The sequence below is a fragment of the Peromyscus eremicus genome, chromosome 1 (genome assembly GCF_949786415.1).
Source record: "Peromyscus eremicus chromosome 1, PerEre_H2_v1, whole genome shotgun sequence".
Lineage (NCBI taxonomy): Eukaryota > Metazoa > Chordata > Mammalia > Rodentia > Cricetidae > Peromyscus > Peromyscus eremicus.
The window spans coordinates 18,393,520-18,420,922 of NC_081416.1; the positions used below are offsets into that span (position 1 = coordinate 18,393,520).

At 46.2% G+C, this 27,403-nt stretch overlaps 1 protein-coding gene, 1 long non-coding RNA gene and 1 other non-coding gene across 4 annotated transcripts in view; 2 read left to right on the plus strand and 1 right to left on the minus strand.

Moving 5' to 3' along the window:
• Dnmbp (dynamin binding protein) overlaps positions 1-26,096 on the plus strand; it is a 105,194-nt gene extending 79,098 nt beyond the window's left edge. For both annotated transcript variants that reach the window (XM_059257686.1, XM_059257696.1), the window contains 11 exons: positions 1,940-2,087; positions 2,677-2,694; positions 3,269-3,468; positions 4,904-5,034; positions 6,022-6,126; positions 15,294-15,422; positions 17,004-17,336; positions 17,684-17,863; positions 20,288-20,486; positions 22,435-22,985; positions 24,645-26,096. In XM_059257686.1, coding sequence (XP_059113669.1) covers positions 1,940-2,087; positions 2,677-2,694; positions 3,269-3,468; positions 4,904-5,034; positions 6,022-6,126; positions 15,294-15,422; positions 17,004-17,336; positions 17,684-17,863; positions 20,288-20,486; positions 22,435-22,985; positions 24,645-24,830 — 2,180 coding nt within the window. In that variant the 3' untranslated portion in view covers positions 24,831-26,096. The remainder of the gene's footprint in view (positions 1-1,939; positions 2,088-2,676; positions 2,695-3,268; positions 3,469-4,903; positions 5,035-6,021; positions 6,127-15,293; positions 15,423-17,003; positions 17,337-17,683; positions 17,864-20,287; positions 20,487-22,434; positions 22,986-24,644) is intronic.
• On the minus strand, positions 1,455-27,388 carry LOC131906876 (uncharacterized). Its single transcript, XR_009378219.1, has 4 exons — positions 27,353-27,388; positions 21,251-21,340; positions 20,346-20,419; positions 1,455-1,721 (listed from the first exon to the last, which is right to left on the minus strand). It is a non-coding gene; the product is annotated as an uncharacterized LOC131906876 (long non-coding RNA).
• Positions 14,597-14,699, plus strand: LOC131902888 (U6 spliceosomal RNA). Its single transcript, XR_009377163.1, has one exon. It is a non-coding gene; the product is annotated as a U6 spliceosomal RNA (small nuclear RNA).
• Positions 27,389-27,403: the final 15 nt, after the last annotated feature.

The window sequence follows — 27,403 nt, forward strand, 5'->3', positions numbered from 1 at the left end:
GTTCATCCTCAGTTAGGAAGAGGGTCTGCGGAAGGTGGCAGTGACGTAGGAGGGAGCTAGGAGCATGACAGCGACTGGTACCGCTCCGATCCAGACAACCTCAAAGCCAGCCTCAGGTTGACCTCAGGCCCGTGTCTTCAGCAAGGAGTAAGTGGGAAGAGATTGAGCATCTGATGAGGGGGGGAGGGTCTTTGAGGCTGAGAGAGGTAAATTAAAATGTTGTGAGCCATTAACAAATCACACAGAGAGAAGGAATGGAGGAAGACTTCTTCTTTTTTTTTTTTTAAGATTTATTTATTTATTTTGTATACAGCATGTATGACCAGAAGAGGGCATCAGATCTCATTACAGATGGTTGTGAGCCACCATGTGGTTGCTGGGAATTGAACTCAGGACCTCTGGAAGAGCAGTCAGTGCTCTTAACCTCTGAGCCATCTCTCCAGCCCGGAAGACTTCTTTTAATGCCGAGTTGAGGCGGCTGCTCTGAAAAGCCTGTGGGCGGGAGAGATGGCTTCACAGTCAGGACCTCTGGCTGTCAGCTCCTAGCGTTCCTCCCGCGTGGCTCACATCTGCTTGTACTCCAGCTCCAGGGAGCTGATGCCCTCTTCTGTCTTCTGTGAGCCCCAGAACATGCCCACACACATAAATGAAATAAAATAAATCATGGTGTAGAAATGTACTTCAGGGTCAGTGCTGTGCCTAACTGGCTGTAGACCACTTGGCCTATGAATAGATTGCCTAGAGTCTGTGAATTTGGAGAGAAAAGAAACATTGCCTCTTTCTTTACTTTTGCTGATTTCTGGCTGAACTTTGAAATTCACTTGCAGTGTGACCATAGGGAAAGCAGTCACCTGTGACTTTTGTCGCTCACTGGCACATCTCTTCCATTTCGCCTTAGACTATTTCATTTACCGTGAGTGTCAGTCCCCCTCGGCCAGACGTAAATGTTGGTTTTAGTTGCTTACTTCTATCATAGAGTGAGCATGTGGAGATGGCCAAGCTCATTGCTGCACCCTGTTATCCATAGTGAAGCGTGTGTGAGGGCTGGAGTGATGGCTCGGATAGCGAGCACTTGCTTCTGTAGACAGAGGATCTGGGTTTGATTCCCAGCACCCACGTGATGACTCACAACTGTCTGTAACTCCAGTGTCAGGGATCTGATTTCCTCTTCTGGCCTCCATGGGCACCAGGCACATACATGGTGCACATACATACATACAGCCAAACACAAATTAAAAAGAAAAAATTAAGCTGGGTGATGTTGTCACATGCTTGTAATCCCAGCACTCGGGAGGCAGAAGCAGGCAGATCTCTGTGAGTTGGAGGCCAGCCTGGTCTACGGAGGGAGTTCCAGGACAGCCAGGACTGTTACACAGAGAAACCTTGTCTCAAAAATAAATAAACAAACAAATAAATAGATTTTAAACTTCAAAGAACAAGAAAAACACATCATATTACAGGTTGAGGCTTTTTAATCACAGATATTTCAAGTAGTGTAGTAAATTGTATTTGTACCCTTACATTTTTATGTTGTACATAAGGTTAGAAACCACTGCTGTGGAAGGATTTCTTCATCCTTGTGCAGATGTTCCTGGAGAGTATAGAGCAAGAGAGTCATGTGGCCTGGTCACGTGACCACTTGGGGAGTGTTTGTGGATGCTATTCTCTGTCTTCATGAAGAGGACTGAAAGCTGTCTTAAGGCAGTGTGTAAATACATGTTCTGGAAAATAAACACATGAGTAGCATAATTCTCTCAGTCGTAGCTTAAATGATTTCCAGTTTACTCTATTACAAGAGTATCTATTAGCTTGACAGATTATCTTACTGTTTCTTGTAGCATGTGAACTTGAATGACCATGCATTTGTTGCTATGCTTTGGATTTAGGATTCCAAGAGTAGTCCTGACTAAGTTAGTGCATGTTTGTGTGTGCTCCAAAGGACCCGTGTTTCTTGATCACCGGGATGAACTTGAGGGAACGTACAGGGTTTACTGCCAGAACCATGATGAAGCCATCTCGTTGCTAGAAATCTACGAGAAGGACGAGAAGATCCAGAAGCATCTGCAGGACTCCTTGGCAGATCTTAAGTAGGAGATGTGATGGGTCCACCTCTGCCCTTGCCCTCACTCCCACCTGTGAGATGGTCCCCGTGCTTAGGATATCTACCTGCCAACCTTATATTACACATGAGTGACGCATCAGCCTGTGTCCTGTGCTGTGTCTTGCTCCTTTCCATGATGTCATGGAAATCTTAAGTGACTTCCCGGTTGTAATGGCTTGGTTAGCAAGCCAGGGATGGTGACACGTGCCTCTAGTTTCAGTTCTGGGAGGCTGAGGCACAATTACCGTGAGTTCAAGACCAACATGGTCTACACAGTGACTTTCAGGCCAGCCCAGGCTACATAGTGAGACCTGTCTGAAGGGAGGGAGGGAGGGAGGGAGGGAGGGAGGGAGGGAGGGAGGAATTGTATGTGTCTCAAACTGAGTCGGAATTTTTAGACACAAAACAGCCAGGAAGATGGTGGCTATCTGTCTAGACAGGGATACCCACCGTCGGCATCCATGGTGTTCTGTCCCGCGGGGCTTTAGTCTGCTGAGTAGGCTTGTTGTGAGAACGGTGAGAAGATCAGTGCCATCTCTAATACACTCTTTTTCCCTCCTGCTTCCACCCTGTAGGAGCCTGTACAACGAATGGTAAGTCCCCTCCACTTGGTGCCTAGTGCACACACCATTTATTCAGGGGGGTCTTCAAGCCCCTGGAAGGCTGCTTTCGTTTCTTTATAGACAGAAATCTAGACCTACTTTGCCATGTTTTTTCATAGCACTTACACCAGATACCACTTTATTAATTTGCTTGGTGCTTATTTTCTTCCACCACAGCAAGGATAACTTTTGGTGGCTGTTAAGCACCTATAATAGTGCTTAATAATTATCAGGTGCCCAGCAAATGTAGCCACGCACCATATGGCAACTTTCCAGTCAGCGGTTAGCCACCTGTATGGTAGCAGTGGTCCCTGAAGCTCATATCCCCTGCGGGCACCCTGGCTGTCTCACTGGGTGTACATTTTGTAGAATTAGTACAACATAGTCACTTAACGTCGAATATCTCAGAGTACAGCCATCACTCTGTGGTACAGGGCTGCATTCATTGAATAAATGAAAACAGAAGGCAGAGTCGAAGACCAAACTGTCTGTAGGGGTGGCAGGTGACACTCAGAAACACCGTGGCATTGGCAGTCGACTGGAACCCTTTCTGCTTGCTTTACAGGGGATGCACCAATTACATCAACCTGGGCTCCTTCCTCATCAAGCCCGTGCAGAGAATAATGCGTTACCCACTGCTGCTAATGGAGTTGCTGAATTCTACCCCCGAGTCCCACCCGGATAAAGTGCCCTTAACCAGCGCAGTGCTGGCTGTGAAGGAAATCAACGTTAACATTAACGAATACAAGCGTCGGAAGGATCTAGGTAAGAAAGGCACAGGAGCTTTCGCGGCTACCAGGCCCTCCTCCGAGAGGGCTGTTCTCTAAAGAATTACTTCCCAAAAGTTAGACAAGGTGGGGCTAGGTGTGATGGGGTTCGGGGCCGCTGTGGTCTGAGAAACACAGGCTGATGATAACAAAACTCCACTCCAGACAGGTGGAGATGGGATGATTAAGCAGTAGTGGTGGGACAGAGAATGCCTCTGCAGGAGGTGTGGAGATGGACTAGACAAGTGGTTCTCAACCTGTGGGTCACAGCCCTTGGGTATCCCATGTTAGATATTTATATTATGATTCATAACAGAAGCAACATTGTAGTTATGGAGTCGAAATGAAATAATTTTATGGCTGAGGGTCACCACAACATGAGGAACTGTATTAAGGGTCTCGGCATTAGGAAGGTGAGAGCCACTGGACTAGACAGTGGTGACATGAGAGGTCTTCGTCACACACTGTCCCATCAGGTCCTCTAAAGCAGGCTTTTCAACACCTGCTTAGGTTATTTTCTGACTCATCTAATTCGAGTGTTGCTGCTGCCTGCTAAATTCAGGCCTTTTCTCTTAAAACCCCTGACCACGCCCTCCCCAGACCCTGTTTATTACCACCTGTGCCCAGTGACCTGCTTTCTGATGGCTCCCTCCGCTCCCCTCCCAGCCCTGTGCAGTCAGCTGACTGGATGCCCACTCGCTCCCCACAGAAGGAGCTGAGCTCTTATTCTCTGTCACAGCCCTGACGGAATACTCAACAGGCACAGTGTGGTGATTGCACTGAGTCTGGGTTCAGAGGTCGGTCATGGAGAATTCTTGGCTTCTCCCCGCTCTTTTATGCACTGTGCTGGAGTAATCCACATGAAACCCCCACCCCCTGCCTTCGCCCGATGTGGCTTCCGGAGCTCTCTTCCTTGGAGCCTTCCTTTGGGTTCAGCCTCGTGATATAGTGTCCTCTTCTACAGTGACAGGGTGTCCTTTCCGCTCCACATCGACTGTAATCTCCAGACTTCTGCGAATATGCCTAAAGTATGACCCAGTGGCTTTCCTGTGTGAAATGGTTGTCTATCAATATCTCATTTGTATATGCGACCATCATACACTAACCTTAGATGGTTCAAAAATATTAAGCTCGAAGAGGTAAGATGGCTTTTCTAAAGCTGAGCCTGGATTAGTGACAGACCTGGGCATTGCACTCACAGATGTCCCTGGCTGCCAGTCTCTCTGCCTGGGGAGCCACGCCTCTGTCCAGACTGGTTTTTCACTAGTATTTTGTCTGTTCAGTTTTAAGTTATTGAAGACAAGCCCTCGTTCCTGTTTGGGTTAATTTCATTTTATGTTCACTAAAAACCTCTGTGTTTCTGAGCTGGTAGACGTGCTGAGTTCAGCTGAGGGGGGGCTTTTTTTGACCAGTGGCCTTGGCTTGCATCCTAGTGCTTAAGTACCGCAAAGGGGACGAAGATAGCCTCATGGAGAAGATCTCCAAGCTGAACATCCACTCCATCATCAAGAAGTCCAACCGGGTCAGCAGCCACCTGAAACATCTCACTGGCTTCGCTCCTCAGGTGAGACCCATGCTTGCAGACCCAGCATGTCTGACAGCTCTGCAGGGCCCTGGGGACAGCTGGCGTGGGTTGGCACGGGACCGTTCTTGGTGCCTCTTCTGGTTTTGCCAGTTAGTGGAGATAGGGCCCTGCAGCCACCAAGCTGCTTATAATGTGCACAGAGGCAAATTAGAAGGCCAGCTGGGCCAACATGTAATAGTTATTGTGGTCTTCATGCCTCTAAGACTCTTCTGATCTATTTGGAGAACCTGATCCACAGTGTAGGAGTACAAGCTAGAAGGGATTAAGAGATCATCTAGATGGATGCCTTCTGTTATGAGGAGGGAAATGTGAAAGTAAGAGATTGAGCAATTTGAACCACAGCTCAGCAGTTGTAGACCTGGAAGTCTCCAGGCTTCATCCTGTGCGTCACATACAGATGGTAACAGGAGTGGAAAATACATGGCAGAAGAGACTCACTCTCCACGTCTCGAATTTTCTTTCTGAACACCGTCATGTACTTAAACAGGAGTTCAGTGAAAGCATGCTTCTGAACCTGAGTTCATCTGAGCCTTCATGGAGAGCAGGGAGGGGCTGTGTGTGTGTGTGTGTGTTGTGTGTGTGTGTGTGTGTGTGTGTGTGCGAGAGAGAGAGAGAGAGAGAGAGAGAGAGAGAGAGAGAGAGAGAGAGAGAGGAGAGAGAGAGAGAGAGAGGAGAGAGAGAGAGAGAGAGAGAGGAGAGAGAGAGAGAGAGAGAGAGAGAGAGAGAGAGAGAGAGAGAGAGAGAGAGAGAGAGAGTGTGTGTGTGTTAATGTGTCAGTTTGGAAGTAGGCAGGTCCACATCTGTTTGAGATTTCAGAGTGTAGAGGCAGGCATCCAAACTCAGTTTGATAGGATTTAGGAAACAGCAAGTTTACATTGTTTCGGTGAAAGATGTTTCTAAGATATTTTTGCCAATAAGGCCTATTGAGAGGAAGTCCAAATTTCTAAAAGTACTCCTTTTGAACAGCTGAAAGATGAAGTGTTTGAAGAGACAGAAAAGAACTTCCGGATGCAGGAGAGATTGATTAAATCTTTTATCCGAGACCTGTCCCTCTACCTCCAGCATATCCGGGTGAGTATCAGTTAGGGTCACTCTTCCTCCTCTGAGCTGTTTAATGAAAGCGATCTGGACTGAAATGACCGCTCGTCCACCTTTAGAAGATAAGCACTTTGTAGTCTTTTCTTTTATTGAAAATAGTTTCTTTCTCCATACAATATATTCTGATTATGGTTTCCACACTCTCTGCTTCTCCCAGGTCCTCCCCTCCTTCCCACCCACCTGGATCCGCCCTCTTTCTGTCTCCCATTAGAAAACAGTCACCTAGGGATAATAATAAAATGTAGTAAGAGAAAACAAAAGCAGACAAATCAGAACAGGACAAAACAAAAGGCTCAAGAAACAGAAGTATTTGTTCCCACGTCCAAGAATCTCATAAAAACGCAAAATCTGTAGAACTTAAAAATAAATAATCAAATAAATGTAAAAATAGAAATTAAAGTAAATTAAAAAAAAAAAAAAGAAAGAAAGAAAGCCCTGACATGACATTCTAAGACTAGGAATCCCAAACATGCCACTTTGTTTGTTTGTTCTTGGCCATCTACTGCTGGGCATGCGCTCTACCCTAAGAGTAGTTTGTCTCCCTGCTGAGACTCCCTTGGAGAAAACCAATTTTTCATTTGTAGGGGGGGTCATCAACTGGGGATAGCTTCTGGGTTAGGGCTGGGGACATGTGTTCCCTTCTCTAGGGCCCCCTCTGTACTGACCCATGCAGGCCCTTGCCATGCTGCCTCAGTCTCTGAGTTCACAAGGGTCAGTCCTGCTGTGTTAGAAGGTGTTGTTTCCTTGCTGTCCCTTTATCCCCTCTGGCCCTTACACTCTTTCCAAGTTCTCTTCCTCAGCATTCCCTGAGCCCTAAGGGGAGGGATTTGATGGTGACATCTGGGTTAGGGCTGAGTCTTCCAAGGTTTCTCACTCTCTGCATAATGTCTGGCTGTGGGTCTCTGTATTGTTCCCATCTGCTGCAGGAGGAAGCTTCTCTGATGATGGCTGAGCAAGGCACTGATCTATGAGGATAGCAGAGTGTCATCAGGAGTCATTTTATTGCTAGGTTCCTTTAATAGAACAGTAGTATTTGGTTTCCCCCTAGGTCCCTGGGCTCTCTAGTCTCATGTTCTTGGCCACCCAGGCAACATCAGGTATGGGCTCCATCTCATGGAGTGGGCCTTAAATCAAATCAGAGGGTGGTTGGTGACTCCCACAAGCTTTGTGCCACCATTTTACCAGGGTATCTTTCGGGGACACACTGTAGATTGAAAGGTTTGTAGCTGGGATGGTGTGTACGTTTCTCCTTTGGTAGCATGCAGAGTACCTTTCCAGAACCAAGAACACGAGCCAGCAGGAGTGAAGGCTCTAGGCAGGCTCCAGCTTGGCTTCTCCACGTTCAGTGAGTTGTATGGGTGTTATTTTCAGCAATAAGGTCTTACCATCCGTTTGTGGAGAGCCTTTGCAACAGCCTGGGTTATTTGGGGGTTCTCATAGGACCCCTTTCCAACAACTTGATTAGATATAACCCACTCCCAGTACCGAAACTTCATTTGGTGATGAAAGATATCTAGTCAGGGCTGTTTCCCCTGTTATTTGGTGATTTTATTCAGATTGCCTTCGTTATGTGTACATAATTTAGGAAGCTTCTACTGTATTGGGTCTCTATATGACCCTTCAAATGGCCCTTAACCGTCCCTACTTCATCCCCCTCTCCCCTCCCCTTTCTTGTTTGATCTTCCTGTTCAGTCCATCCCCTGTCTCTGTCCTTACCCTCAACCCTCCCCACCACCACAGTCTATCCATAACTATCTATTCTTTTTCCCCTTTCTTCTTTCCCCCAGTCCTTACTCTACACCTAACCTCTGTGGTTCTACCGTCTAGCTTGCTTGTTTAACTTAATAGCTAAACATCTACATATTAGCGAATGCATACCATATTTGTCTTTCTGGGTCTGGGTTACCTCACTCAGGATGATTTTTTTTCTAGTTCCATCCATTTACCTGTGAATTCCATAATTTCATTTTTTTAACGGCAGAGTAATATTCCATTTTATAAATGTACCACATTTTTTTTATGCATTCATCCATTGATAGACATCTAGGTTATTTCCAGTTTCTGGCTGTTATGAATAGAGAAGCAATGAACATGATTGATCAAATGTCTCTGTAGTAGGATGAAGCATCCTTTGTGTGTAGGCCCAAGAGTGGTGTAGCTGGATCGATTCCCATCTTTCTGATGAACTGCCACACTGATTTCCATAATGGCTGTATGAGTTTGCACTCCCACCAGCAGTGGAGGAGTGTTCCCCTTGCTCCATATCTTCACCAGTGTGAACTGTCACTCATGTTATTGATCTTAGCCATTCTGACTAGTATAAGGTAGAATCTCAAAGTAGTTTTGGATTGCATTTCTCTGATGACTAAGAATGTTGAACATTTCTTTGCATGTTCCTTGGCCATTTGAGTTTCCTCTTTTGAGAATTCTCTGTTTAGATCTGCAGCCCATTTTTAAATTGGGTTGTTTTCTTGATGTCTAGTTTTTTTGAGTTCTTTATATATTTTGGGTATTAGCTCTCCAACGGATGTGGAGCTAGAGAAATCTTTTCCCTTCCTGTAGGCTGCCACTTTTCAAATGATGTGTCCTTTGCTGTGCAGAAGCTTCTCAGTTTCATGAGGTCCCATTGGTTGATTGTTGATCTTGGTGCCTGTGCTAATGGTGTTCAGCTCAGAAAGTCTTGTCCTGTGCCAAGGCTGTTCCCACTTTCACGTCTATCAGGTTCAGTGTGTCTGGTCATATGTTGAAGTCTTTGATCCACTTGGACTTGAGTTTTGTGCAGGGTGATAGACATGGATCTATTTGCATTCTTCTACATGTAGATATCCAATTAGACCAGCACCATTTGTTGAAGATGCTTTTTTTTTTCAGTATGTAGTTCTGGCTTTATCAAAAAATCAGGTGTCTATAGGTATGTGGATTTATGTCTGGATCTTCAGTTCAATTCCATTGATCAATGTGTCTGTTTTTGTGCCAATACTGTGGTGTTTTTATTACTATAGCTCTGTAGTATGACTTGAAATCTGAAATGGTGATACTGCCAGTAGTTCTTTGATTATTCAGGATTATTTTATCTGAAAATTGTCATTTCAAGATCTGTGAAGAATTGTGTGGGAATTTTGATGGGGATTGCATTGAATCTGTAGAATGGTAAAGATGGCCTTTTTTAAAAAATGATTTATTTTTATTTTTATGTGCATTGGTATTTTGCCTGTATGCATGTCTGTGTGAGTGTGTCCGATATCCTGGAGCTTGAGTTACAGGCAGTGGTGAGCAGCCATGGAATTAAGCCTGAGTCCTTTGAAGAGTAGCCAGTGTTCTTAACCAGTTCCAGCCCCAGGATGGCCATTTTTACTATATTAATCCTACTGGTCCATGAGATCTTTCCATCTGCTAATATCTTCTTCAATTTCTTTCTTTAGTGTCTTAAAGATTTTAGTCATACAAGTCTTTCACTTGCTTGGTTAGAGTTACTCTATTTTATATTTTTTAAGATTATTATGAAGGGTGTTGTTTCCCTGATTGCTTTCTTAGCCCATTGTCATTTGTGTATAAGACTACTGATTTTCATGAATTAATTTTGTATCCTGCTACTTTGATGAAATGTTTATCAGGTGGAATTTTTGGGGTCCCTTATGTATACTATCATATCATCTTCATATAAAGATACTTTGTCTTCTTTCTAATGTGTATCCCCTTGGTCTCCTTCAGTTGTCTTACTGCTCTGGCTGAGACTCAAGTACCTTATTGAATGGGTATGGAGAAAGTGGGCAGCCTTGTCTTGTTCCTAATTTTAGCAGAATTGCTATGAGTTTCTCTCCATTTAAGTTGATGTTGGCTGTGGGCTTACTATAAACTGCCTTTATGTTAAGGTATGTCCCGTGTATCCCTAATCTCCCCAGGACTTTTATCATGAAGGGGTGTTGGATTTGTCAAAGGCCTTTTCCGCATCTAATGAGATGATCATGTGGGTTTTGTCTTTCAGTTTGTTTATATGGTGGATTATATTTATTGATTTACATATGCTGCCCCATCTTTGCATCTCTGGGATGAAACCTACTTGATCATGGTGAATGATCTTTTTGACATGCTCTTAGATTCAGTTTACAAGTATCTTAATGAGAATTTTTGCATTAATGTTCATGAGGGAAACTGGTCTGTAATTTTATTTATTAGGTCTCTATGTATGAGGTTTAGGTATCAGGGTAACTGTGGCCTCATAAAATGAATTGGGCAGTGTTCCTTCTGTTTCTATTTTGTTGAATAATTTGAGAAGTCCTGGCATTAACGCTTTTTTGAAAGTCTGGTAGAATGCTGCACTAAAACCATCTGGCCCTGGGCTTTTTTTGGTTAGGAGACTGCTTCTATTTCATTAGGGCTTATAGGTCTGTTAAGTTGTTTATCTAATCTTGATTTCACTATGGTAAGTGGTATCTATCAAGAAAATTATCCATTTCTTTTAGATTTTCCAGTTCAGTAGAGTACAGGGTTTTAAAGTCTGTTCTTCTGAGTTTTTGGATTTCCTTGGTGTCTGTTATATCCCCCTTTTCATTTCTACTTTTGTTAATTTGGATAGTCTCTTCCTTTTAGCTAATTTGGATATGGGTTTGTCAATCCATCTTACTGATTCTCTCAAAGAACCAACTCTTTGTTGGTTTCATTTATTCTTTGCACTGTTTTTCGTTTGTTTGTTTGTTTCTATTTTATTGATTTCAGCCTTGAGTTTGATTGTTTCTTGCTGTCTACTCATTTTGGGTGTGATTTCTTCTTTTTGTTCTAGATCTTTCCTATGTGCTATGTTACTAACATGAGAATTCTCCAATTTCTTTATGTAGGCACTTAGTGCTATGAATTTGCCTCTTAGCACCTCTTTCATGTGTCCCATAAGTTTGGGGATGTTATGTTTTCATTTTTCATTCAGTAGAGAGTTGTTCAGTTTCCAGGAGTTTGTAGGCTTTCTGTTTCTGTAGTTGTTGAAATCCAGCTTTAATCCATGGTCAGATAGGATGCAGGGGTTTTTGTTTTTTTGGTTTTTTTTCCAATTTTCTTGTAGCTGTTGAGACTTGCTTTGTATCTGATTATGTGGTCAATTGGAGAAGGTTCCATGAGCTGCTGAGAAGAAGGTATATTCTTTTATGTTTAGTTGAAATGTCCTGTAAATGTCTGTTAGGTCGTTTGGTTTATGACATCGGTTAGCTGCAGTATTTCTGTTTAGTTTTGTCTGGATGACCTGTCCCCTGGTGAGCGTGGGGTATCGAAGCTCCCACTATCAGTGTGTGAGGGTCAATATGTGATTTAAGCTGTAGTAGTGTTTCCTTTATCAACATGGGTGCCCTTGTGTTTAGTGCATAGATGTTAAGAATTGCAATGCCCTCTTGGCTTTTTCCTGTGATGAGAATCTAGTGTCCTTCCATCTCTTCTGATTAGTTTTGGTTAGAAGTCTGTTTTGTCAGATATTACAATGGCTACACCAGCTTGCTTCTTAGGTCCATTTGCTTGGATCTTTTTCCATCCTTTTTCCCTGAGGTGATGTCTGTCTTGATGTTGAGGTGTTTTTCTGGGCTGCAGTAGAAGGGTAGACCCTGTTTTCGAATCCATTCTGTTAGTCTGTGTCTTTTTATTGGGGAGTTGAGACCATCAACGTTGAGAGCTGTAAATGAGCAGTGTTTGTTGATTCCTGTTATTTTATTCTTGTGGTGTGTCCCCCCCCCATTTTGATTTGCTGGCCCGAGATTACTTATTCCTTGTGTTTTCTTGGTTGTGGTTAACCTCTTCCAGTTGAAGTTTTCCTTCTAGCACTTTCTGTATTTGTAGATATTGACTGCTTATATTGAGTTTTGTCTTGGAATGCTTTTCTTTCTCCATCTTGTGATTGGAAGTTTTACTGCATATAGTGTGGGCTGGGATCTAGGCATCTGGATTTGGGATGATTGTAATTATAGAGGCTGATATCTGCTCTTGTCTTTGTTGGGTGGGCATTTTGTTCCTTGGTTTCTGTTGCCCTCTCTGGTTCTTAGGAGGCTGTTGCCTGGTAGGAAATGTTTCTAGGATCCTGCTGGGTGTGACCACTGGGGGTTCTGGGTACAATGTGTTCCTAGGTATTGGGAGCTGACACTTTGGAGTGTGGATGGACTAGAAGGAGGGGAGCAGTGGGGATCCACAGGAGAGGAGGACAGTAGAGTGTTCCACCGGGATCTACTTAATCCCCTGTGAAGAGGGGGTGGGGTGTTGAAGAGAGCCCTCAGCAGGTAGTCTGCAACAGAGCTGGGGAGGAGAGGAGGGACTGGATTTGGAGAAGGGAGAGAGAAGATCTGAAGCTCACCCACCTACTTCTCTGGCAGGCTTGGCTGGTATGTTCCCAGGGAGTGCCTGCCGTAGTTGGGGGCTGTGATAACGAAAGGTGGGCAGAACAAAGGTAGGAGAGTTATGGAGACGCCCTTCTGAGTTTGGGACTGTTTCATGTAGCCCAGGCTGGTCTCAGACTTGCTGTGTCTATGTATCGTAAGATGGAATTAAACATTTTTTGAAGACTTGTTTGTTTGTGTGTCTGTGGGGGGGTATGTGCAGACATACATGCGGGTACCTGCCAAGGATGCCAGATCCTCTGGAGTTGGAGTTAACGGTGGTTGTGAGCTGCCCCACACAGGGCCTAGGAACTGAACTCAGACCTCTGGAAGAGCAGCAAGTGCTCTGAGCCACTGGGCCATCTCTCCAGCCCTGGCTTTGAACTTTTGATTCTTCTTCCATCTTCTGAGTAAGGGGATTTCAGGTGTGAGCCACCATGATCAGCCATCTTAACTTTCACCCTGTAAAGTTGAGCTGTCGGAACCATAAGAACACTAGGGAACAGGAGGAGCTAAAGGCCCAGGTGGTCAGGTGGGCAAGGGGTCCGGTGGGCCCGGGTCCTTGCTGTTTTTCTTGGAATTCTCTTGATTAGAACGCTGTGTGTAGGCACTGTAGGGTGTCTGCTGTATTCTCGCCATAAGTGAGTATTGTTTCCTTTCAAAGAGATTTCTTTTTTTTTTTTTTTTTTTTTTTTAAAGATTTATTTTATTATGTACACAGTGTTCTGCCTGCATGTGTCTTTGCAGGCCAGAAGAGGGCACCAGATCTAATTGCAGGTGGTTGTGAGCCACCATGTGGTTGCTGGGAATTGAACTCAGGACCTCTGGAAGAGCAGTCAGTGCTCTTAACCACTGAGCCATCTCTCCAGCCCTCAAAGAGATTTAATTTGAAAAAAATGTTTACTATAAAAGAACAAAGGGTAAGGTGAGCGTGGTAGTGTTCTCCCAGGCTGAGACAGAGGGATTGCTGTGGGTTTGACGCCAGATGGGCTGCAGCACAAGACTGTCTTGGGTTGTGTTTTTGTTTTGTTTTGTTTTCAGTAAAAAATGACAAAGGGGATTAGGCAGGGCCTATCTATCTAACAGTCATTTGACTGATGGGTGGGCATGGCTCTGACCGGCAGTGCAGGTTAGGGGACATGCATGGGACACTTCTGTCACTGCTGAAAGGTCCTTGAGAGCCGGCAGCACGTGTGTGGAGGCTCGCTGGCTGTGCACTTCCCTGTGTTCATCCCACGTGGGGCTTCACGGGAGTTTTGTTTGTAAAGCTTAGGTAGTCCAGGCTGGCCTCAGACTCACTATGTAGCCAAGGATAACCATGAACTTCTGCTCCTCCCACTTCTAACTCTTGAATGCTGGGATTGCAGATTTGCACCCCACACCCTGCGAACAGCTCTTTCTTTAAGAGGAAATAAGAAAACCATCACCGTTGGTATTAGTTCTCCTCTAGAGAAGAGTTGGGGATTCTTTTCAGTTTATCCTGCTGACAGAGTATAGGCTTTTTTAAATATCAGACTCCCCATATGTATATGATTTTAAGATTTTAAGATGGTTTTTGCTAAGGGGATTTTTGTTGATCTTTGAAATGTACTCATGGAGATTTTATGTATTTGGATTTCATCTGCATTAATATCACTACAGTAGGCATTCCCTAAACTTAAAACGTCAATCACTGTGCCAAGTAGACAATCTAGCTCAGGACTCAAATAGTCGTGGTGGGTCAGGGGCCTCTCCTGTGGGGTTCACTTTGTCAGCACATGATAATTGAGCCAGCAAACAACAGATATGTGCCTTCTTGGAGCTCACATCTCAGTGGGTGTGGACAAGGAGACATGAACAGGCTTAGAGAGCCGCATTATCTGACGGAAGTGGTCTTTGTAGTGATGGGAAGATTCTGAGGAAGGTAGAGGCCGTCAGCAGAGCCAGAGTGGGGGGGGGCGGGGAGAGACAGATTGTCAAGAGGGAGGTTGAAGCAGCTGACCTCAGGAAGGGACAGTGTGCGCCAAGGCTTGAGCAGGGAGGGGACTGCTCATTAATCCTGCAGGAATCCTCTGATTCCGAGTTGAATAACTTACGGTGAATTAAGAAACTCGGGTACTTGGTCTGACAGCTCATACACGTAAAATCAGGACAATACAGACAAGATTAGCATGGCTCCTGCTCAGGAATGACACACACATTCGTGAAGACTCCCTAATCAAAAAGAGAAAAGCTCTTTCGGGTCCATTCTGAAGAAGTTAAGTTTGGTTCCCAGCACCCACATCGGATGGGCAGCTCACCATCTGTGACTCCTGCTTCAGGGGATAATGTCCTCCTCTGGGCTCCACAGGGGCCCACCTGCTCATACATGTACATTTTTTTAATCTTTCTGTTTGTTTGTCTTTGTTTTTTTAAAGGCAGGGTTTCTCTGTATAGCCCTAGCTACCCTGGAACTCTCTCTGTAGACCAGGCTGGCCTCAAACTCAGAGATCCATCTGCCCCCCAAACCCTGGGATTAAAGGTGTGTGGCATCACTGCCCTGCTTTTTTTTTTTTTTTTTTAAACTTCAACAATAACAAAAAAATAACTTTCTCCTACTGGGTATAGAAAAATGCTAAACTGATAAATTCACCAGTTTTTCTGTAACTGCAGTTCCTTTCTCTGTGCCCCAAACATCATTTATAAAGACATGCTTATTTCAAAGTGAAAATATTACAGGAGAGAGGGGAGGTTGCAGGGCAAGCTACTGCTCAGGGTGACTGTTGAAGACCAGAAAGTTCTTCGTATTTTCACTCGTGTCTTTCCCACGGGCTCCAGGAGTCTGCATGTGTCAAAGTGGTGGCCGCCATGAGCATGTGGGATCTGTGCATGGAGAGGGGCCACCACGACCTGGAGCAGTTCGAGAAGGTGCATCGCTACATCAGTGACCAGCTCTTCACACATTTTGTAAGTGACTGTCCAGCCCCTTTCAAGGCTTGGCTCCATTTCCTAGGGTCCCCTCAAAAGGCAGTTCACACAAAAGTCCCTTCCACAGAGACCAGAGTCACAAGCTTTCGTGTGCCACATCCAAGTTTAAGAGAGAAGAGAGAATGTGACCAGTGGAGGGACGGTAGGACCTGTAAATGTTCTGGGGTTTCCCCATAACTTAGGTTCTTCCTTTCAGAGAGTAAACTATGGAGAGAAGCTAGGAAATTCGGTCTGGCATAGTCACTGAGCATTCTGATCTCAAAACAAGTTATTCCTAAATATTCCTTTTGCAGTTAAAATATCATCAAATAGGTTTTTATACAGTAAGTGGCTTTTTAGAGAAAGTGCTGCAGGCAGATTGCTGAGGAACTTCCAAAGAGGTCATTTAATTGCCAGTAGACCGTGCGGGGTTAGGGTTTGTTGGAGCTCCCTGCAGGCGGAGTAAGGCTAAAGCGGGCAGCATGCACACAGGAAACTTCCAGGGGCGCCAGCAGGAAATTGCTTTAGTAACGTGCTACTGGGCTGGGGTGGCCCAGCGGGCAAAGAGCTGAGGACCCAAGCACTTTTGTTGTTGTTGTTGTTGTTGTTGTTTTTGGTCTTTCAAGACAGGGTTTCTCTGTGTAGCCCTGGCTGTCCTGGATCTCGCTCTGTAGATCAGGCTGGCCTCGAACTCACAAAGATCCTCCTGCCTCTGCCTCCGAAAGGCACGTGCCACCACCATGCCTGACCTGAGGACCTCAGTTCTAGCTCCAGTGCTCTTGTTAAAAAAGAGCAGGTGTGGTGGCACATTCTTGTCATCTCAGCACTGGCTGGCCAGCCAAGCTTACTTGGTGTATTTCAGGACAGCAAGAGACCCCTTCTTAGAAATTAGGTAAACGGCCCCTGAGCATGACACCAAGGGTGTCCTCTGACATCTATGCACATGCGCTCCTGCACACATGCAGATAACACACTGCTGACTGCTTACATATGTTTATGTGTTTAATGGCATACCCTCATTGTCTGTCTTTCTAGAAGGAATAAGAGAAAGACCCTCTGAAAAGTAAAGTGGGCATTACCATGCAGTGATGACTTCAAAATGAGTGAGAGGGTGTAATCCCAGACTTCAGGACTCATCTGCAGCTAAAATCAAGCTGTGTAGACCAGTGCATGACATGGGGTAGCCACACAGACTAATCACACATCATACTGAGGCATACTTCACTATTCATCAGCCAAGAAGCTAGCAAGGGGGGAGCCTGGCTGGCAAGGGTCCGATTGTGAGAATTGCCTGGTGAAGCACAGTAGGGCATAGAAATGGGCCTGCACAGGATACCTTGGGCCTTAGAGCAAAGAGGGTATAAGACATGGCCAAATCGCTGGGCAGTGGTGGCACACACCTTTAATCCCAGCACTCTGGAGGTAGAGGCAGGTAGATCTGTGAGTTCCAGGACTGTTTCACAGAGAAACCCTGTCTCAAAAAAAAACAAAAACAAAAACAAAAAACATGATCAGATCAACTTTAAAGTGCTTTGGAGACAAAATGAGGTACCGACCAGCGACATGCCTTTGTCCCCACAGAAGGAGAGGACTGAGCGGCTCGTCATCAATCCCTTAAACCAGTTGTTGAGCATGTTCACGGGGCCCCACAAGCTGGTGCAGAAGCGCTTCGACAAGCTCCTGGACTTCTACAACTGCACGGAGCGAGCGGAGAAGCTTAAGGACAAGAAGACGCTGGAGGAGCTGCAGTCAGCCCGCAACAACTACGAGGCCCTGAACGCCCAGCTGCTGGACGAGCTGCCCAAGTTCCAGCAGTACGCCCAGGGCCTCTTCACCAACTGCATCCACGGCTACGCCGAAGCCCACTGTGACTTCGTGCAGCGGGCCCTGGAGCAGCTGCAGCCCCTGCTGTCGGTGAGTCCTTCCCTCTGCTGGCGCCGAGTCGTCTGTGAAGTACAGCTGGTACTCTCTAGATTCTTGGTCGAGTCGTTAGGTCCTGCCTACCAGAGACTCTTGGTCCGTTCTTGGTGTCTTGAAGCCTGAAGTTGTTCAAGCATCCCTTTTCATCTTGAGCCATTTCTAGATGGGTTGGCTCGCAGGCAGTGACCGAGCTCCTTGTCTCTTGCGTCGGCTGCCATTTTGGTACCTAAGTCAGCCAATTACAGCTGACTGTAGTGAGTAGTTGGCTCTGAAGACTGTCAGGCCCAGGGACCTTTCATCTGTGTTTTCTTCTTCCTGTCTGGACTCCCTACGGTCCGCAGTTACTGAGAGCCACTGACCGAGAAGGCAACTTGATCACCATCTTCCATGAGGAGCACAGCCGGGTCCTACAGCAGCTTCAGGTCTTCACCTTCTTCCCCGAGTCGCTCCCTGCTCCCAGGAAGCCCTTTGAGAGGAAAACCACAGACCGCCAGTCGTCCCGGAAGCCCCTCCTTGGCATGGTGAGTAGGTACCTGGTGTGGCTCCCAGGACCAATAGGTACATACCCGGCATCTAAGCATGCCACTTCATCATCTCTAACCCAGATGGTAGTTGATTACCAGCCCTACATCACGGCTATTACCAGATTTACATGAGTTAATGTGTGGGGTTGCCTGGCACATAAGCACTGTGCAGGTAGACACGTTATTAATATGGAAGAGCCTGGTGTGCTTCTGCATATGGACAGCTTAGTGGGAGTTTTGACTTTTCATAATAAATGCAGAGTAAGAGGTTATCGGGCCTGTTCCATCACAGGCTCTGTTTCCTGAGCATCACTGATGTGGCTCTGGGACCAGTTGGAGTCTTGATGTGAATTTCAAGATGCCTTCTGAAATCATTCTTGGATCTTAGTAAAGCATTAATACATGATGGGTTAATTAAGGGAAATGAGCTAGAGAGTCATTCAGGCCTGTGTTGGGTCATGTATTAGGGAAGTTAGCACAACCACACTGTTAATGACTTTTTCCCCTGGAGTAGCATTGTGGTGTTTTGTTTCTTAACATAGTTTTTTCATATTTTAAAATTTGCGGTAAGATATACCAGATCAGCTGGGCGGCAGTGGCACATGCCTTTAATCCCAGCACTCGGGAGGCAGAGATCTCTGTGAGTTTGAGGCCAGCCTGATCTACAGAGTGAGATCCAGGACAGGCACAAAAACTGCACAGAGAAACCCTGTTTGAAAAACCTAAAAAAAAAAAAAAAAAAAAAAAAAAAAAAAAAAAAAAGATATACCAGATCATGTGGGCTCCTAGCCAGAAGGACCAACCCATGATCTTCCTTCCTTAAATATCTGCTCCATACAATCCCACAATCAATTAGTTACAATACAGGGGAGAATTGCATTTATTTTTACCTTTAGGTTTTCATTTTTAAGGTTTTTATTTTAGGGCTGGAGAGATGGCTCTGTTGTTAAGAGCATCGACTGCTCTTCCAGAGGTCCTGAGTTCAATTCCCAGCAACCACATGGTGGCTCACAACCACTTGTAATGAGATCTGGTGCCCTCTTCTGGCCTGCAGGGACACATGCAGGCAGAATACTGCATACATACATAATAAATAAATAAATCTTTAAAAAAAAAAAGATTTTTATTTTAGATTATGTGTAGATGTATGTTGGTGCCTGTAGAGTCCTGAAGAAGGCATAGGATTCCCTGGGCTGCAGTTACAGATGGTTGTGAACCATCTGACCTGGATGCTAGGGTCGTCTACAAGAGCAGTGAGCTCCCTTGCCCTCTGAACCATCTCTCCAGCCTCTACCTTTAATTTAATTCTCACTATTTAGGTTTATCTAACAATATGTCAGATCTAGTGATATACTTGGTATTTGGATTTTTTTTTTCCATTTTAAATTTCATTTTATTTTGGTACTAGCAATTGAACCCAAGGCCTTGTGCATGCTAAGAATGTGCTCTGCTACTGGGCTACTGCACCCTCCCCCTGCCCTAGTATTAGACTGTTTACATTTTAATCTTATTTTTTATTTTCTATTTTTTTTTCATAAAATAAGGGTGTTAGCTTGCCCCATGGCTTCAGAGACATCAAAACATTGCCTAAAGGACCATGATTTTTTTTTTTAATTTATTTTATGTGCATTGGTGTGAAGGTGCCAGATTCCATGGAACTGGAGTTATAGACAGTTGTGAGCTGCCATGTGGGTGCTGGGAATTGAACCTGGGTCCTCAGGAAGAGCAGCCAGTGCTCTTAACCACTGAGCCATATTTCCAGCCCCTTTTTTTTTTTTTTTTTTTGGTTTTTCGAGACAGGGTTTCTCTGTGTAGCTTTGCGCCTTTCCTGGAACTCACTTGGTAGCCCAGGCTGGCCTCGAACTCACAGAGATCTGCCTGGCTCTGCCTCCCGAGTGCTGGGATTAAAGGCATGCGCCACCACCGCCCGAAGGACCACGATTTTTACCTAACACAGCCTGACTTGGTTATGAAAGGGTCTTTTGTAGGTAATTGGGTGCCTGAGGGTTGTGCCTCACTTCTGAGATGGTAGGCTGAGATTACATATGACTGCTAAGGTGACCATGGTGGGGAGGTCTTATGGTCCTGTGCTGGGGGACAGCGAGGTTCTTATAGTCCTGTGCTGGGGGACAGCTGGATTCTTATGGTCCTGGGCTAGGGGGACAGCTGGATTCTTATGGTCCTGTGCTGGGGGACGGCGGGGTTCTTATGGTCCTGTGCTGGGTGACAGCGGGGTTCTTACTGGTCCTGTGCTGGGGGACAGCAGGGTTCTTACTGGTCCTGTGCTGGGGGACAGCAGGGTTCTTATAGTCCTAGGCTGGGGGACAGCGGGGTTCTTATGGTCCTGTGCTGAGGGACGGCGGGGTTCTTATGGTCCTGGGCCAGCGTGACAGTGGGGTTTTTATTGGTCCTGTTCCTCAGCCAAGCTACATGCTGCAGTCAGAAGAGCTGCGGGCCTCCCTGCTGGCAAGGTACCCACCTGAAAAGCTCTTCCAGGTGGAACGGAACTTCAATGCTACTCAGGACTTGGATGTCTCCCTTTTGGAAGGCGACCTGGTGGGTGTGATAAAAAAGAAAGACCCCATGGGCAGTCAGAACCGCTGGCTCATCGACAATGGAGGTGAGGACTCCAGACTCTGAATGAGGAAAAAGGAATATGAGCCTTCGGTTAACGGGTGTGTGTGTGTGTGGGGGGGGTGATCTTAGAATTGTCCTGATTTCTAGAGTGTGTGGTGCCCTGAAGCCGCCTGCTTCAGATTGCTTTTGTCTGGACAACTTTCAGAGACGATTCTGTCATCTATTTATCCTGAAACTGTTGCCATGTTTTTCCAAGTCACCAAGGCAGCTGCCCTCCGCGTCTGTAAACTGTGAATGAATTAAAAGCTTGTGACTTGTTAGTGTCCCCTGTAATAATGTTACTACTTCATGGCTGTTTAGAGAGGGGTTTGAAATCAAACATCTCACGCTTTCTTTCTCTTTTTGGAGGAAGATTATGGACTTTCGTATAATCCTTTTTGCCACAATTCCCAAATCCAGCAAGTTTAGAAAACAGGGCCCTTTCAGAGCCCTCTTGTCAAACTGGACAGAGTAGCAGGAAAGGGTTTGTAGTCGTAACTTACCTTTCCCAAGTGGAATTGTTGTCTATTTTGCTGTGGAGGGTTATGAAATAGATAAATATTCGACGTTCCTCAAACCAAAAAAATTATGAGTTCCAAAGCCCCTGGCCTAAGTATTCTAGATAGAATTTGGGGCATAGGCCAATTTTAGCATTTTAGGGGTTTCTTTAAAAGCATCTTGTGGGCTGGGGAGATTGATGAAGTACTTTACAGGTCTGGGGTTTAAAGTTTAGACTCCAGAATCCATGTAAAAAGCCGGATGACGTACCTCATGCTGTGTCCAAAGACAGCCTGCCATGTGGGGACCCAGAATCGTCCCTCTATTCTAGAAAGCCAAAATTCCTTTGTGAGCAGAGTCCTGGGACAGAAACAAGGAAAAATGTGATAAGACTAAAGTACCAGCATTTAATTAAAAAGAAACCATGAGGGAGATGTTCCTTGCTCATGGAGTTACATGCCCAGAGTCTGTGCTCCTCAGATTTCTCTTTCTTATGACGAGCAATGTTTTTGTGTTTGAAATGTGTGGCCCATAGACCTCTGTCATCATCATAGGCGATTTGTTGACATGCCCACACTGGACAGGGCTGTGAACTTGAGCCGAGAGTCAGCATCCTGTGTTACAGTACTCAGCACTGCACAGCATTCCATGACCCTAAGATGGTTCCTGTATGGAGGGGACGGGTGCAGATGGCCTTTCTGCGGGGCTCAGTACAAGGACAGCCTTGACTCTGCCTTTGCCAGACACGGGGTATTGAACCTGAGCTTACCCAAGTCTCCTCTTCTGTGGTCTGGGCAGCCTGATACATTGTCTTCTGTGCCCATTGCCAAATGGGATGTTTTTGTTTCCTCTTTGTTTTTGGCCTTGTTATTTTGAGGCAAGTTCTCACTTTGTGACAAGGCTGGCCTTGAACTTGCAGTAATCCTTCTGCTTCAGTCTCCTGAGTACTGAGGTCACAAGTGTGAGCCACTGAATTTTGGTCATTAGTTATTTTTAAACAAATGTGGTTTGTTTTGTTCTTTCCGCTGTCCTATCAATTGTCCCCAGACATCCTTGTCACTTTAGTGTTGTGCATCCATAAGCATGACCGGGAAGGTAGCTGCGGGTGTGGGGCATTTTCTGGGGTCGGCTGTTGCATTTGGTTTTGTCTTCCTTGATCTAGCTGTCCTTTTTTAAATTATTATGAGTCTGGCAATTTGGGTTCGTGTATGTCTGTGCACCACATATGTGCCTGGTGCCTGTGGAGGCCAGAAGGTGGTGTTGGACCTCCTGGAGTTATAGAGGGTTGTGACTGGCATGTGGGTGTTGGGCATCGAACCCAGGTCCCCTGGAAGAGCAGCCGTCAGTCCAGCCCCACTGACTTAGCTTTTATGCTATACTTTGTAGAGTCCTTGACCCCCCGCCTGCCCGCCCTCCTCTGCTCCAGGTCTAACTGCCCTTCTTTCCCTCTGCAGTCACCAAAGGTTTCGTGTACAGCTCCTTCCTGAAGCCCTACAATCCCCGGCGCAGCCATTCCGACGCCTCCGTGGGCAGCCACTCTTCCACAGAGTCGGAGCACAGCAGCTCCTCCCCCAGGGTCCAGCGGCAGGACAGCAGCAGCACCTTGACCTTCAACTCCAACAGTATGACTGTGTCCTTCACCTCAGGACTTCCCCAGAAGCAGCCCCAGGATGCGTCCTCACTCAAGGAATGTGACCCAGGAACTCCCAGTGTGGCCTTGAACCCCACGAGTCCTGAAACCGGACCTTCCAGGTGCTCTTCAGACCCAGACTCTGCCTGCCAGCTTAGGCCCGGGGACTCTGCAGATGGCGCCAGAGACATAAACCAACCTGCTTCGACCCTGAGGGGCTGCCAGCGGAGCTCCAGGCTTCCAGAGGTGGTGGGTTACTCCGTACCAGGGCGGCATGAACAAGGTAATGACTCCGTCAAAGGAAGTACAAGAGCCTATCCGACTCCAGAAGACAGAAGCAGAGGGCTTGGCGGCAGTGAGACGGAAGGCAACCAGGTACGCGGACCCGCCCCTGGGTGGCTGCACAGCATGGGCAGATGTGGAGTGAGTACAGGAGAAGGCCAGGCCGGCCGGGGCTCTAACTCGAGCCCGTCCCATGCCCCAGAACCCTGCTGTCCTCGGGAGCAGCCCCCCACTCCTGTACTGCAGCTTCCACAGACACTTCCGGCCATCCCCAGGGCCCTTCTGCTGTGTCACTGGGCATTAAAAGATGCCACGATGAAATCTACTTTTGCTCTTCAAGCCTATGCATTCTTCCAGTGTGTGCCGGGGCTGCTGTTTAACCCACCCATTCAGGCTTTTTTTTTGTCCACCCAGCTATTTCTAGAATTTAGAAATGAAAGCAGTGCTGTTTCAGCTTTTCCTGTTTTGGGATGGCCTGTCCTGCCTTGAGAGCCAGGCAGGCTTTCCATCACATACTTTGGTTCCCCACATTGATTGGAGGCTGCACCTTTGTGGGTGAGGCTCACACAGCAGTGGGTTTCCGAGTTAGTGAGTTAGTCTTTTTTTTTTTTTTTTTTTTAAATTTTTATTTTGCAATACAATTCAGTTCTACATATCAGCCACGGATTCCCTTGTTCTCCCCTCTCCCTCCGAGTTAGTCTTATGAGATGTGGTCTGTGCTGTGTTGCTGAGGCTGGAGTCTGGATTCCAAAAGCCAGTTCCCGTCTCCCAGTTCCGCTTTCATGCCACAGCCAAGTGTGGCGCCTGCTCGATTTTGTGTGGCGGGCGATTTTTTCTACCAATAGCTTAGGGCAGGTATCCCAGTTCTGAACTCGAGTGGACAGCGTTTTCTGACTTACTGATAGGAAACTCCGTTCTAGCCTCATCAACTCCTGAGCCTGTCTGTCCTGAAACTATGGCCCTTGGGTGTGTATCTGGTCCCTGGGGCCTCACGGCTTCTCCCATCACCGAGGAGCATCCCACACCCCCATGCTGTGCCCTGTGTCCTCTTTACAGCACTTACAGATTGACCTTTCTTGCTTTGAGATTAATCACGTCTAATTCCTTTAGTTTGGTTTGGGGTTTTGTTTTTCTTTCCTGTTCTGGGGATGGAGCCCAGGGTTTGGAGCAGGGCTAAGCCTGTGCTCTGAGCTATCTTAATTGAGAATTTCTAGGTGGAGTACAGAATTGGGGATAGAAAGGTTCCCTCCCAGCTCATCCATCTTCCATATTGACCAAAGGTTCCTGCTGTTCTTTAAGGCTGTTCTCAAACAGTGAAAAAGTCTGCATTGTGGGGTGGGGAGGGGGTTGGTTTTGAGACAGGGTCTCACCACGTATCCTAGTCTGGCCTGCTGATGGGGGCACTCCCCCTACCTCTGCCCTGTTCATTACAGACTACTCCAATCATATATAGCTATTTAAACTCTAAATCAGATTAGAAATTCAGCTTTCAGCCAGGCAGTGGTGACGCCTGTCTTTAATCTTAGCACTTGGGAGGCAGAGGCAGGCAGATCTCTGAGTTTGGGGCCAGCCTGCTCTACAGAGAGTGTTCCAGGACAGCCAGGGCTACACAGAGAAACCCTGTCATGAAAAACCAAAAAAAGAAAAAAAGTTCCACTTTGAGGCCCATGGGTGGTCGGTGGACACAGTACAGACTGTTGGCCTCACAGCATGCTACAAACAGGTTCCTAATCCTCTCTCTCCCTCACATAGGTCTATTTTGCCGTCTACACCTTCAAGGCACGAAACCCAAATGAACTGAGTGTGTCAGCCAATCAGAGACTCAGGATCCTTGAGTTTAAAGATGTCACAGGCAATACAGAGTGGTGGTTGGCTGAAGTTAATGGGAAAAAGGGCTATGTCCCTTCCAATTATATCCGAAAAACTGAGTACACCTGAGCCCAGGTTACCCCACCCTCCCTTGCTCACTTTCAGTCTGCTGAAAGGTTCTGGTGGGCTCCAGGCCCCTGTTCCTGAGCACAGGCCCCACCACACTGCTTACCATAACGTGGAGTGCAAGATAAGCTTTGTTCTCAATTGGGTTGGACACCTTGATGCTCGCTAGAGTTTGAAGTGGACCCCAAGGCTTGCCAATAATTCACTGACCACAGGAAGCAGGCCAGGTGCTGGCGTCGGCTTTGGGAAACGAGAAGTTTCCGATCAGAAAAGCAGTGTTGCCTGCAGGAAGCTTGTGCCCTGGTTGTTGCATCCTCCGTGGTCCACTGAGCAGTCAGCGGAGAGGAAGAGGAGCAAGCTCCGCCATCATGCCTCCATGTGAGGTAAAGGTTTTGTCAAGGTCAAAGCCTGGTGCATCAAAACGTCTGAAACACCTCCAGTGCCCGGCACCCCTTCTCTCTCTGACATGCTGCTGACGCCTCGTTCATAAAATGCTAACCTTATTTTTTCACTGCTTTTCTGTTAGGTGTTTACGGTCCTCCTTTTCTTTTGACCTTGCATCTGGAAGGTTCTCTTTCCCTGTCAGACATGATCATCTGCCTCTCCCTGATACTCATCAACCTTACATGGTTTCTGTGTGATAGTTCCTAACCTTTCTCCCTGTACGCAACAACTGACACTTTCCAGGACTCCCGGGGTCAGCACTCCAGCTGGCCCCTGAAAGTATTAATTCTGCAGTGATCTCCAACCAGTCAAGCCTGGGGGAAGCCGATGCCTTTCTCTCCCACCTGAGCACTCTGCCGCCATCTGTGCCCCACGTACGCTCACAACAACAGTCGTGGCTTACCTGAAGTAGGTAGGACCAGCGGCCACAGAAGCAGCTTGTCTCAGACTTGGAAATAGAATTGTTCTTTCTCACCACCAACTGCCATAGTTCACAGTATTCAAAGCCAAACAGATGCTGAAGTGCCTAATGAGACCTCACACCCAGGGCTGGGAGGCCTTCACCAAACCTCGTGTGAAGAAACGGCCCCTGAGACTTGTCTCTCAAACTCCAGGTTTTCCCCAGATAGGGAGCCCGCCTGGACCACCCTTCCAGCCGCTGCTCCTCCATTGGGCCTTAAAATCCTGTGCATCAGGACATGCCTGTGGACACCCCAGCCACAGCTTCTGCTCCACTGGTCGGGGCCTCTTAGGAAGTGTTTATACTTAGAGATGTTTATATTTAAGTAGCTATTTTATAAATAAAAGTATTTCTATTGGCCATAAGTGTTTTCTTCATCTTGAATCTGAACCTTTTTTCTCATCCTTGCCCAACTGAGTCATAGGGGACCCTGGTTTGTTGTTTTTTTCCCCCCAATACTTCTACAGCAGTGTTTCTCAACCTGTGGGTTGTGACCCCTTTAGGGATCAGATATTTATATTATAATTCATAACAGTAATAAATTATAGTTATGAAGTAGCAATGAAATAACTATGGTTGGGGGTCACCACAGAATGAGGAACTGTGTTAAGGGGTCGAAGCATTACCACAGCATGAGGAACTGTGTTAAGGGGTCAAAGCATTACTACAGCATGAGGAACTGTGTTAAGGGGTCAAAGCATTACTACAGCATGAGGAACTGTGTTAAGGGGTCAAAGCATTACTACAGCATGAGGAACTGTGTTAAGGGGTCAAAGCATTACTACAGCATGAGGAACTGTGTTAAGGGGTCAAAGCATTACTACAGCATGAGGAACTGTGTTAAGGGGTCGAAGCATTAGGAAGTTTGAGAAGCACTGCTCTACAGTTTCTGGTCATAGATTTGGGTCTTTAATCTACTTTGAGGCTTTTTCTTTTCTCTCTTTTGGGGGTGAAGTAGGATGAACTTGTTATGTAGCCCAGACAGGTTTCAAATGAGATCCTTTTGCCTCACCTGGGTGTTGGGGTCACAAGTGTATGCATGCTCTAACAGCCAGCTTTGAGTTTGGTTTTTAAAAATACAGTATAAAATGTCTGGCATGTGGTACACACCTTTAACCTCAGCACTTGAGAGGCAGAGGCCAGAGGATCACATCACTCTGGTGAGTTTTTAAGTGATTAGTTTTTCATTTCTAGGATTTCTGTTTTCTCTGAATTTCTATGTCTTTGCTGAGTTTTGCCCACCTCTGATCAAGGAGCTGTTATTGAATTTCTCATCCTAGGAGGTTAATTCCTTATTCAAGTTCTGAATTTATTCTTTCCTTCCTTCATTTGCTCGAGTGTTTCAAGTGTTCTCACCATAAAAAAATCGTGTTCACAGTTGGGTAAGGCTGTTCCCACAGCAGCCCACACAGCACCTTCCAGTACTGTGAAAACAAGCCGGAAGTCTGGCTACAAACCAGCTCACGGGCCCCACAGATGAACTTACTCCTATTATTTTGCTAAGTGCAGGAAGTGTCAAGCTGCCCTCTAAATTTATATCTCTACCCATGATGAGTGCAGCTTCAGACCTCACCAGAGAAGTTTCTTTGTACAGTGGACAGTGGTTAACACAGAAACTCACCACTGGTCCAAGTGCAGAGAATGACTCTCAGTGGAGTGCTCAGTCACAATG